The 13,157-nt window shown below is 42.2% G+C and overlaps 1 protein-coding gene across 2 annotated transcripts in view; it reads right to left on the bottom strand.

Moving 5' to 3' along the window:
- Positions 1–4,259: 4,259 nt before the first annotated feature.
- GLDC (glycine decarboxylase) overlaps positions 4,260–13,157 on the bottom strand; it is a 118,050-nt gene continuing 109,152 nt past the window's right edge. The window contains exons 22-25 of one of the 2 annotated variants that reach the window (XM_003782888.2): positions 10,754–10,849; positions 7,078–7,250; positions 5,847–5,927; positions 4,260–4,952 (exon numbers count right to left, since the gene is read on the bottom strand). In XM_003782888.2, coding sequence (XP_003782936.1) covers positions 4,809–4,952; positions 5,847–5,927; positions 7,078–7,250; positions 10,754–10,849 — 494 coding nt within the window. In that variant the 3' untranslated portion in view covers positions 4,260–4,808. The remainder of the gene's footprint in view (positions 4,953–5,846; positions 5,928–7,077; positions 7,251–10,753; positions 10,850–13,157) is intronic. The other variant, XR_002771083.1, reaches the window with a different exon arrangement.

Raw genomic sequence — 13,157 nt, 5'->3', positions numbered from 1 at the left:
GCTCACAGCAACCTCCAACTCCTGGGCTCAAGCGAGTCTCCTGCCTCAGCCTCCCAAGTAGCTGGGACTACTGGCACCCGCCACAACACCCGGCCATTTTTTGGTTGCAGCCATCGTTGTTTGGCGGGCCCGGGCTGGGGATTTGAACCCACCACCTTAGGTGTATGTGGCTGGAGCCTTAGCCGCTTGAGCCACAGGTGCCGAGCCAGATTTATTAAACTAAAAGAAACTGCCTTTTTTTTTTTTTAAGACAGAGTCTTACTTTGTCACCCTCAGTAGAGTTCTGTTGCATCACAGCTCACAGCAACCTCAAACTCTTGGTCTCAAATGATTTCTCTTGCCTCCCTCCCAAACATCTGGGGGCTACAGGCGCCTGCCACAACACCCAGCTATTTTTAGAAACATGGTCTTGCTCTTGCTCTGCTGGTCTGGAACCTGTGAGCTGAGGCAATCCACATGCCTTGGCCTCCCAAGGCTTACAGGCATAAGCCACCTTGCCCGGCCTGGTTAATCCATTAAAATAAGTTATTTTGGTCTCTCACACCTTCTCTCCTTCATGAGAGGGACACATTTCTAATTCTTCGGCTATTCTAAATCATATAGCCCATAATTATGCTCTAAACTTTCCCTTTGTTCTTAAATAAAATTTCCCTTTGTAAAAAAAATAATAAAAGTAAATTATTTTACTTCAAGGACTATTTTATTCTAAGTTTATTTTCAAGCTTATCTGCTCTTGTTTTATAACCTATTGTTATGAATTTTAGTCTTTTCACTATCTCTGAACATGCAGACACACTACTTTTGAAGTCCCTTTAATCTCTCATTCCTGATTTTTTTTTTTTTTTTTTAAGAGACAAGAATCTCACTTTATGGCCCTCAGTATAGTGCTGTGGTAACTGTACTGAGCAAACTCCAACTCCTGGGCTTAGGCGATTTTCTTGCCTCCTGAGTAGCTGAGACTACAGGTGCCTATCACAGCGCCCGGCTATTTTTTGTTGCAGTTTGGCCGGGACCGGGTTCGACCCCACCACCTTCAGTATATAGGGACGGTGGCCCTCATTTTCTGATTCTTAAGAATTCTGCAGTTTGTTGGTGCTTAGCAGTGAATTTCATTGTGTTTTATAAATTAATATCTGTGAGCTTGTCTTCTATAGTTTTCTTCTTAGAGGGTTTTATTTATGGCTTGGTTGTGAACATAATTGCTTCCTTTGGATAAAATTTTGATTGTTTTTGCTGAGGTTCTATATGGCTTTCTGAAACTGAACCAAATGATATATTTATTGAATTGTACTCCTTCACTATGCAGATAGTGTAAACTGGCTTTTGTATTTGCATGCAACCAACCCTAGAAGATACTCGTTTTTCAGTCCTTATTTTGGAGCAGGGGTCTTTTTCTTTCCAATTCTTCATGTGCCCCATTTCTGCTCCTTACTGTCTGTTACAACTGCTGCCTCAGTTCCTATCATCCAACCATCCATTCCCCAACATCATTGAACCCCCCTCCCCCAATCACATATCCAGTCCAGGTACCTCCACAGGGCACACGGGTTCAAATTCTGTGTTCCCACTTAATTTATGCTACCTAGAGGTTTCATTTATTTCCTTCCTTCCTTCCCTTCCCTCCCTTCCCTTCCCTCCCTTCCCTCCCTTCCTTCCCTTCCTTCCTTCCCTTCCTTCCTCTCTCCTCCTCCCTTCCTCCCCTCTCCCCCAGCTTTCCCTTCCTTTCTTTCTTTCAACAGTGCCTCAAACTGTCACCCTGGGTAGAGTACCATGTCCTCATAGCTCGCAGCGACCGCCATTGGGCTCAAGAGATCCTCTTGCCTCAGTTTTTCTATTTTTAGTAGAGACAGGGGTCTCGCTTTTTGCTCAGGTCAGTCTCGAACTTGTGAGCTCAAGCAATCCACCTACCTCAGCCTCCTAGAGTGCTAGGATTATAGGCATGAGCCACCATGCCCAGCCTTCATTTTCTTTCCTTAGAACCTGTTTTGGGTTTTGTTTGTTTTTGTTAAATGAGTGGAAGAGGAGGAGTATTTCACTAGAATGCTCATATCTTCATAGCAGGGATGGGAATAGTTCTCACATCTATTCAGTCTATATCATCCAAAAAAGAGTGAATACTGTCAGTATTTTTCATACATTATTTCACTTACTAATACCTTATAAAGTAAATGGCATTATCTGCATTTTACAGACAAACAGTTTGAGATAGTTGTCATGTCACTGCTAACTATTGGTGGAGTTAGAATGTAAACTCAAAGGTAACTAATGTGCAGCCTGACTAAATAAAGTTCATCTAAAAATACCTGACAATGATAGTTACATGATGCTTATTTCTTTGAGATTCTTCTCATCTTCATACTGTAAAAACCATGGGCTTTATTCTTAAATGCAACTAATTTCTAGGAAATACCAAAATTGTTTAAAGACTATATTGAGCCTGCTAGACTATGGCACCTTTGTTCAGCCTCTCCTCACAGAATCACCTCATACTTGGTAGCATTAGTATTCAGATTGACAGCACTTCTCTGAATAGCAGACACTGTCCCAGGCTAAACGCCTGTCTTTTTGACAAAATACAGAAGTAGTTTTGGTAGCTAACCCTCCATTCCTACCATCCAATGCGGCTGACACCACATACCACACTCATTCCTTTGGTATTTGCAAGTTTATTTAACAGCCTGCCCCAACTGTCTCCTTCCACAGATAGTATTTTCCTGTCTTTTGGAATGCATTTGAAGCTGCTGCTTTTAACCAATAAAAATACCTAGATTTTCTATTTCAGGGAACATTAATCTTCCTGTGTAGTTACATTGCATGAGAAGTCTCGAACACAAGTTATCTTTTCTTTTCCAGTCTTTGTTTTGTTTTTCTTAATCTATTTTTTATGCCAGACTTTTAAAAAATCTTTCTGTGTTTAATTCTATTTGGCTACTTGGTCCTGTTGCAGCTAGATCAAGTTCCCACTGGCAGTACCAATTGGAGTGGGGGGAAGTCTGCATTTTTTAGGGATGACTAACTTCACTCCTGGTGAGGATGGATTCTACCCTATTTTCTGATTTATGATTTTGGCTGCTATTTAAAGCACTTAAAGCTTATGATTCTTACCAGGTTTTTGTTTGTTTTGTTTTGTGTTTTTATAATATTCTTCAGAAGCTCTTCTGTAGGAAATTATAATAAAAATATCATACCCAGAACTGTACAAATACTTTACTAGTGAGGTTAAAGAAAATGCAATAACACAAAAAACAGATACAAAGCATATTAAAATTTCTCGTGTCAGTTCTGAAAACCTTAGCCCTCTTATAGCACCCAGAGAGCTACTTCTTTCCATGCAGTTACATTAAAAAACTAAAAATTTGGGGTGGCGCCCGTGGCTCAGTGGATAGGGTGCTGGCCCCATATACCGAGGGTGGTGGGATCAAACCTGGCCCCGGCCAAACTGCAACAAAAAAATAGCCGGGCGTTGTGGCGGGCGCCTGGAGTCCCAGCTACTCGGGAGGCTGAGGCAAGAGAATCACCTAAGCCCAAGAGTTTGAGGTTGCTGTGAGCTGTGAGCTGTGAATGCCATAGCACTCTACCAAGAACAACAGCTTGAGATTCTGTCTCAATAAATATATAAAGCATATCTATTATAATACAAAGAATAAAGTTAACATAAAATTTTATTTGAGGCAGTAGCACACCCAGAGATAAAGCTTCCCCATACTCCTTTGTAGTGAGGAGTGGCAATTTGAACCCATTCTGGCCACCTACAAGTAAGCAGAGGTGACTGGTTAGAACCTCTTGGAAAGCATTTCAAAAGCAGACTTGGATGGAATCTGCCTTTTGTTCTTACTCTTTTTCCTATCTAAAGTGGGTATGTGATGCCTGAATATGCCACAGCCATCCTGAGGCCATGAGGATGATAACTCTGTGCAAAAGAAGGAAGAGCAGGAAGACTAAAGGAGCAGCATTCCTTGGCTTACTGTCCCTGGACTTAAGGAGAAAAGATGAACTGCACTCTGATTGCATTTCCACAGTTGGGGTCCAGTTACATGCAGTCTAAACCCGTTCTCACAAAAAGGGCCGAAGTGGCCTTCACTGCTATCTAAGATACACAAGCTGTTTCTTTAGCCAGTCTAAGCCCAATCTGACCATGTAACAATAGCTATTGGTTTGGGTGTTCTCCTCGAGTACCCTCTGAATCTAGAGTATGATGGTGGTAAAACTGAAACGGACCCTTCCGTCCTGAACATTCTTCAAATTGAAAGAGGAGGACATTCTTCAAATTGAAATGTATTTATTAGAATACTAATAAATGCAGGTAAAAAACACCCAAATACAGAAAAAGAGGAAAACACTCAAATATGCTATTACAGATTAGGCAAGTTAGTTGGCAGAAAAGAGTCCTTTAATGTATACAAAATGTAAACATTTGCCCAGGGATTCCCCATAGACGGCATACTCCACAGGACTTATTTGGAACAAAAATGTGTCTATTGAGTCTCTAGGATAGCCTCTATAATGTCTGCAAACTTGCCACATTGAAAGTCAGAGTTCCTAAAAATTTCTACGCAAAATACTAAATGGCTCCAAATGAAGGCAAGTGGTACGCGTGGAAGCAGAAGACTGACTCAAATCACTGTCCCAATAAGAAGCCTCCACGTGCTATGCCAGCGGTATTTACATTCACCTTGACAGAGATTCAAAGATATACATAATATATAAAACCCCTACTTGAGCCCAGGGTGGGAGATGAAATATTGCTTGCTTATCAAATGCTCCAAGGAAAGATATCAAATCAGTCCTTTGAATTTGGGGAGAGAGGACTAAGAAGAGGCTCTCTTCTGTTCAGAAAATGGGGACTCATACACTTCCATGGGTGGACAGGTACAAACCAGATGCTGATCTCCATATATGTCATCAATCCGGGCAATGGTTGGCCAGAATTTGTTCTCTGGTTTCACAAAGGGCTGCAAACAACAAAAGATAGAAATGTTATTTTGAGAGGTTTCTCTTGGGGTAAAGGGAATGGTGAAGATACTCACACAGACTAAGACACTGCCAGTCCAACAAGTACTCTGAGAAACTAAAAGCCAACCATGTGTTACTGTCTAAATAAAAATGGGCACTGTGGCTCATGCCTGTAATCCTAGCACTTTAGAAGGCCAAGGTAAGAGGATCCCTTGAGGCTTCAGAGTTGGAAACCAGCCTGAGTAAGAGCCCCCATCTCTACAAAAAATAGAAGTTTTTTTAGGCTACTTGAGAGGCTGGGGCAGGAGGATTGCCTAAGCCCAGGAGTTTGACACTGCAGGGTGCAATGATGATGCCACTGCATTCTACCCAGGGTGACAGAATGAGATCTTATCTCAAAAAAATAAAAATAAATATGTGTGTGTGTTACTGCTTGTCCTTCTCGCTGGTAATAACCATTATCTTGAATTTGGTAATTACCATTCTCAACATGTTTGTATACTATTATTGCACATGTTAATAACCAGCATAGAGCATAATGGGTACATTTTGAGACTTCCCCACACCCCACTCAAACTGCAGAGCACCTTCTCCAATGAGAATCAGAAAGGAAAAGAAGATTCCATTTGGCTCCATCTCTCTATTCACAGCAGTAGGAAACACTGTGCTCCCTCTGGGCTCCCAGACCAAAGGCCAATACACTGACACTGACCTCTCCCCTACAAGCCAATTCCTTTGCTCTCCAGTCCTCTCATGAACCCCATTTTATAAGGTGTCCCACATACAGCTTCTATAATGGGGAGACTAAGAGTGTGTACACCTCAGAGAAGGAGATGGCCTGCACATGTGACCACCATCCATATTGGCACTTTCAGCTTCTGAGGAGAACTTACAAGTGGGAATGCTGCCACCTCTCTGGAATAAGGCCGGTCCCAGTGGGAGGATGTGACACATGTCAGGGAGTGTGGAGACATCTGAGAGAAAGACACAGAGGGAAGAGAGGTCAGAACGACAGGTCTTCCACATTCATCTCGATCATCGAGCTTCTTATGGAGGTTCAGGGAAAGGAAGCTGTCATCTCGTCTCAGTTTGGGGAGTAGGAAATTGGACATCATGAAACATTTCAAATATCAGAAAGTTACAGTAAGGAGTACATCCACCCAATAAAGTTAACTTAGCATTTTGTCATATTTGCCTCATCTTTTAAAATAAAAAAACATTTACCAACATAGTTGGAACTGACAGTATATCCCCTCCCCAGTGATAACCAGGATAACCACTATCCTGAATTTAGTGTTTACCATTTATTTGTATTATGTTCTTCGAAATGACTATTGCCATTTTTAAGGACAGCCAAACTCCTGAAAGAATCAGAAGTCTCCAGAGAGAAAAGAAAAATAAACGACAGTAAAAATAATGACACAGCATTCCTCCATTGTGCTGGGAAACTCACATCTAGCAAGGTACCTGTCTTCTAGCCATGGCCCTGCATGTTAACTTCATTCAGCTAGGCAGTTCCAGAACCCACCTCAGCCTCCACCCACATCTCGGACTTGTCCTCTGGTCTGCAGCCGTAAAGACAAAACCACAGCCTTCACGGTATTCTCCATTCATGATTCTCAGATTAATGTCTAAAACTAACAAGACACTTAAGACTCTGACAGACCTGAAACCAGAATGTTTCAAAAGAAGTGGGAAAATGCTTATCAAACTCTTCTCCAACATGGGCCAGAAACATTGCAAAAAACCTAGGCCCAACACCAATCTAGTTCTCAGAAGTAGCTGCTCCAGTACAGGAACTTATATTTGTAATGAGGCTGTAAGGCAAATACATAAATTTTATTTATGCTATCATCTCACTACTGTGCATCAGAGACAAAGAATGTTAAGAACTCTCCAACTGGACAGTCCTTCAGCCTCCACTCCCTCCTATGGCAATCAGGGGGCGGCATGTGAGGTGATGGTTCCATAACTACATAATACTTGAGTAACTGCTGTTTCATTGCATCTGCTCAGAAGAATGTTCTCATTCTTGGCAAGAATATCATCCTTGGAAGAGAATTCAGGGGTTACTGGCACAATGTTCAGATGCCATTTTCAACTCAAAGGGACGTTTCTGTGTACCTTCAGTGGGTTGACCCTGGGGTCGATGCGGCCCTCCTCGATGTCAGCAATTTCCTGCCGGATGCTGATCATCGCATCACAGAATCTGTCCAGCTCTGCCTTGTCCTCTGACTCCGTGGGCTCAATCATGAGGGTCCCTGCCACAGGCCAGGACATGGTAGGGGCGTGAAATCCTGTGGAGAGAGACAGGAGAACTTGCCTCACTGAGTTTGACCTCTCTCGTTGGAAGAAAAGTTCACATCCCCTCTTAAAAATTATTCTAAGTTTGGGCAGCGCCTGTGGCTCAAGAAGAAGGGTGCTGGCCCCATATACCAGAGGTATCAGGTTCAAACCCAGCCCTGGCCAAAAACTGCAAGAAAATAAAAATAAATAAAAATAAATTATTCTAAGGAAACCATCAGACACACTTGCAAGTACATGTGTATCTGGGGGTTCATCTCAGCACTAGGCTGCCCAGGGCAGAGTGCAGGGGCTGCTCATAGATGTCAACACAGCTCACTGCAGCCTTGAATTGCTGGGCCCAAGCTGTCCTTCCACCTCAGCCTCCCAAATAGCTGATACTACAGGCAGCTCGTTCAGCATTCTTTATAGAAGAAAAACAGGAAATAGCCTACTATACAACAATGGGAAATTGAACTTCTGTCCTAAAGCAATATGCTCTAAACTTGTCTAAGAATCATGGGGTGGGGGGGTGATTGTTAAATATACAAATTACTAGTGCTCTTCTCTAAAACTTCAGATTCAGTAGGTGTGGTTAAGACCCAGAACCTGTGTTGTTATCTTCATTGCTTTTTAACACAGTTATTTTTTCAGTCCATTTGTTAACCCATATATGTTGAGGGCCTACTATGTGGCAGGTCCTTGGATGATTCTGGGCTTTGGACAAGAGTGGAAATCATTCTAACATCAAAATAACATCAAGGTCAGAAGGTGGAATATGACTTGGAAGTCCTAGGTGGTAACCTGAATTACCACCTCTCTCCTAATCCCTCCTCAACTTCCCTGCCAATGCTATTGTAGTCAGATGTGTGATGTAGACAACACATCCAAGAAGTGTAGCAGACCATATAGCTTATGGGAAGAAGCGAGAATTAAGCTCGGAACACTCGGTAAATATAAGGAACACCTGTGATATAACATCTCGCTAATATAACACTTGGTGATAAGGGCATGGGGAAGGGATTTGGCTGTCCTTAACTTGAGAGCTTGTGAGACAAGAAACATCAGTGGTTGGCAGTCTCTACACCTGGGGTGTAAATAGCCACGGGATTATGTCTGTAAGAAGCCACAGGAGAGGCAAGTCAAGGAGCGTGCCTGCTTTTCTTTTCATGGACTCACTCCCTCTGACTCTTCACTTCTGCTGCAGGGCGTCTGCGCATAAGATGCACTCTCCTATTAAGACTGTTTCTCGGTTCGGCGCCTGTGGCTCAAGCGGCTAAGGCGCCAGCCACATACACCTAAGGTGGCGGGTTCGAATCCCCAGCCCGGGCCCGCCAAACAACAATGATGGCTGCAACCAAAAAATGACCAGGCGTTGTGGCAGGCGCCTGTAGTCTCAGCTACTTGGGAGGCAGAGGCAGGAGACTCGTTTGAGCCCAGGAGTTGGAGGTTGCTGTGAGCTGTGATGCCATGGCACTCTACCAAGGGGGATAGCTTGAGGCTCCGTCTCAAAAAAAAAAAAAAAAAAAAAAACTGTTTCTCTTCCTCAAAGACTATTTCCCTCTCTCTCCCCCTTCTGCTAAGGTGAATAGTCCTCAGGCACCTAAGGGTAATTGTTCCATCCTGTCTGGACAATAGATAAGCCTGATGGAGACCTGAGAAGTGAAAGTTTTATCCCGAATTAGCCAGGCCCAATCACTAGCCACTCAGAAGAAAAGAGTTCTACCCTCAGGGTACAAGAGCTGCCAAGAGGAGATTTTTCAGGAGGTGATTGCTAACTTTTTTCTTTTAATGAAACCTTTCTCTGACTTTCCCATTTATTATCAGCTTAACCACATAAGATCATTTACTCAAAGAGGAGCAAGTTTTACATGTGGGGCTCCTGTTATGATGCAGAAAAACTATTAAAGTAAAATTATAGGGTGGAAGGAAGCTCATCAGTGGGGCCATGAGCTGATTGCAATAATAATAATAATAATGAAAAGTAAACTAGGTCGCACCTGTGGCTCAGTGAGTAGGGCACCGGCACCATATACCAAGGGTGGTGGGTTCAAACCCAGCCCCGGGCCAAACTGCAACAAAAAAATAGCTGTTCAGGGTGGGGCCTGTGGCTCAAAGGAGTAGGGCACCGCCCTGAACAAAAACTGCAAAAAAAAAAAAAAAAAAATAGCTGGGTGTTGTGGTGGGTGCCTGTAGTCCCAGGTACTTGGGAGGTTGAGGCAAGGGAATTGCCTAAGCCCCTACCAAGGGTGACAAAGTGACACTCTGTCTCTAAAAAAACAAAAAGGCAAATTTTTTTCTCTTTCCTTCTGATAATAAGCTGTTAAAATTCAGATAGGACTCCACACCCATCAGAAGACAACATTCTCCCCAACTAGCCTTCCTGAGAGTTGAAGCGTCTCTGATATTATCAATAATTTCACTAGGAGAATGTATTTTAATAAGAGTTTTACTAAAAGAACACCCAGGCGGTGCCCATAGCTCAGTGGGTAGGGTGTCGGACATATACACAGAGGCTGGTGGGTTCAAGCCCAGCCTGGGCCCTCTAAACAACAATGACAACCGCAACCAAAAATTAGCTAGGCATTTTGGCGCGTGCCTGTAGTCCCGGCTACTTGGGAGGCTGAGGCAAGAGAATCACTTAAGCCCAAGAATTTGAGTTGCTGTGAGCTGTGATGGCACAGCACTCTACTGAGGGCAACATAGTGAGACTTTGTCTCAAAAAAAATAAATAAAAGAACACCCACTAATACACAAAGGACTCATATTTGAAAATGCTTCAGAGAAAGTTGCCCTGTATGTGTGTGTAAACAACACACACCCATTTATTCTTTCCTAGCAGTAGCTAAAACAGATATGCCCTGACCAAGGCGGGTGTAAAATTCCAATGCTGTTCATCTCAAACCCTTTGGTAGGTTACTCACTCCACTCCATTCCGCATTACACCAGCTTACCTTTTCATAGACCTCTCTGATTACCAGGAGTGGGACAGGAGTAAGAATTTACCAGAAACACAGGCAAAGAACAGAAATCTTTTTGTTTTTAATTTAAAATTTTTAACATCAAGATGTCTTTTCTTGGCTACTGATTGATTCAAGATGTGTATTTTAATATCTTTCAAAGGGCAGGACTAGTGCAGTCTTTTTTTTTTTTTAACCATTTGAGATTCACTGAGGGTACAAAGAGTTAAGTTACACTGATTGTATTGGTTAGATTATGTACCTTTTATAATTGTGCCCTGCTCCCAAGCAATATGCCATACACCATGACTCCTCATCCCCCTCCGCACTCCCCACTCCCTCATTCCACTACCCCCCACATTGTATTAGATCATCTACTGCCTTCACAGCACTGCCTATTTTCTCTATTACACATATTTTGAAGGTTGCCAAGAAACCTAGACTCCTCATTTACCCCATAGATCAGTTTACTGTGGTGCCTGCACTTTTGTGCTTTAACAAAGTGGCCCACAGCCACTGCCTGAATGGCAAAAGTCACTCACTACAAGGCCACTTACCATAATCCTGGAGCCTCTTGGCCACATCCACAGCCTCTATATTTGCAGACTTTTTGAAGGGTCTTGTGTCCAAAATAAATTCATGAGCCACATAACCTGTTTAGGAAAATTGGTACAGCTGAAGATTAGCATCAGCTTGTTGTTTTACCCCCCAAAATGAATACATATTTCAGCTTTTAGGTATATCAAATGAGGATCTAGAAGCCACGAGCAATAAAGACTGCTTTACTATTATTAAAAATAAAGCTTTTCAACACACTAAGCCAGTGTATCTGAGCTGTAGCTCCTTACACACCTGGGAGCCTGATTAGGGCTGATAGGTAAGAGGCATCGCTAGAAGATTCACCCAGGTGTCTGGGGGTGAGATTTCTACTCTGAGAACCTAAGATCTACTTGCAACAGGTAAACACACCATCATATTCCTTATCCCTTTATACAAAATATGTCTAGAGCTAACGATCCATTGATATTTTTCAGGAACTTTACCCTCAACACCAAATAACTGTTTCTTCTGTAAATATGTAAACATATTAAACATATATGTTCATAAACATATAAGACACAGAATTTTACGAGATTCTGTAAAGGACCTTTTGAGATTTGGGTTTTAGGCTGCAAACTGGGGATTAGAACTAGGCATGGTCAAATAGTATCTCATAAGTAGGAAGAAGCTGAGGGAGTCCAAAGTCTCTATGTCAGGTCACTTTGTTCCACCATTCCAGACCCTTTATCCAAAAAGCTTGGGACTAGAAGTGTTTCCAATTTCAGATATTTTTCAGATTTTGAAATATCTGCATTATACTTACCAGTTGAGCACCCCTAAATTGAAAATAATCCAATGAACTTTTCCTTTGACAGTCATATTGGTGCTCAAAAAGTTTTGTATTTTCAGATTAGGGATACTCAACCTGTACTTTCAGCATCCACAGCCGGCATCACCCCAGCATGAGTTGCCCACCCATCATCAAGAATAAACCAGTAGATCAGCATATTGATAAACAGAACAACATTCCTCCTGGGAGTTTCCCAAGTTCTATGGTCTACCTACTAATGAATTTCCTTTGAGCAAAGCAGTCTACTCATGAGACTGGTGTACTCCTTCCTGCTTTCCTACCTCTCAGGAAAAGGAATCCCCTTGCACACACCCAGAACAGATACGACTTCCCAAGCCTGTGAGGAATCGCTCCAGTCAATACTGGCCCCTGAAGATAGTCTATGAACTGCTCTGTTTCTTATAGAAAGAATAAATATGAAAGAACTGTTTTGTTTGAAAATAAAAGTATGAGACCCTGAGACTTTGAATATACTGAATCTGCATATTTTAAATTTTATTTTATTTTTCAAGACAGGGGCTTGGTCTGTTGGCCCAAGCCAGAATGTAGGCCCATCATCATGGCTCACTGCAACCTCAAATTTCTGGGCTCAAGAGATCTTCCTGCCTCGGTCTCCTGAATAGCTGGGATTACACTACCACGCCCAGCTAATTTTTTTCTATTTTTATTAGAGACAGAGTCTCTCTCTTGCTTAAACTGGTCCTAAACTCCTAAACTCAGGTGATCCTCCTCACCTTGGCCTATCCTAAAGTGCTAGGATTATAGGTGTGAGCCACCAGGTCTGGACTGAAACTGCATATTTTTAAAAGATGTTTTCTAATGATCATGGAGAATAAATTAATAAGGAGTGTGAAAAGTAGAAAGTCTTAGCCGGGCGTTGTGGCGGGTGCCTGTAGTCCCAGTTACTCAGGAGGCTGAATCAAGAGAATCACTAGAGCCCTAGAGTTTGAGGTTGCTGTGAGCTCTAATGCCACGGCACTCAGCTAAGGGTGACATAGTGAGACTCTGTCTCAAAAAATAAATAAATAAATAGATTACTCTTAGCTTACTGTACCTTTTTTAAAATTTTTAACTTTTAACAGTTTTTAAGCTTTAAAAAACATATATACATGTATAATATTTTATATATATTGTACAGTGTGGCAATGAAGTTGATGTGCAATTTTTGTAACCATTTAAATTGCAGGCGAACTTTATGGCCACTCTGTATCTAAGAACAAATAGTATAGTAAATACATAAGCCATTAATAATCACTTGTCATCATTATCAAGTATTCTGCACTGTACATAGCTGTGTATGCTCTACTTTTATAAAACTACCAAGGCAGTAGGTTTGTTAACACCAGCATCACCACGCACATGTGAGTAACAAGCTACACTGTGATTTATTAAGGAATACATCACTAGACAATAGGAATTTCTCCAGCTCTATTACAATCTACTATTTATTTATTTTAAGAGAAGGGATCTCGGCTTGGCGCCTATAGCACAACCGGCTAAGGCGCCAGCCACGTACACCTAAGGTGGCGGGTTCGAATCCCCAGCCTGGACCCGCCAAACAACAATGACGG

Source organism: Otolemur garnettii, unplaced genomic scaffold (assembly GCF_000181295.1).
Source record: "Otolemur garnettii isolate 467f Iridium unplaced genomic scaffold, OtoGar3 scaffold00006, whole genome shotgun sequence".
Lineage (NCBI taxonomy): Eukaryota > Metazoa > Chordata > Mammalia > Primates > Galagidae > Otolemur > Otolemur garnettii.
Note: the sequence above shows the minus strand (reverse complement) of the source record. Positions and strands in the feature narration are given on the sequence as shown.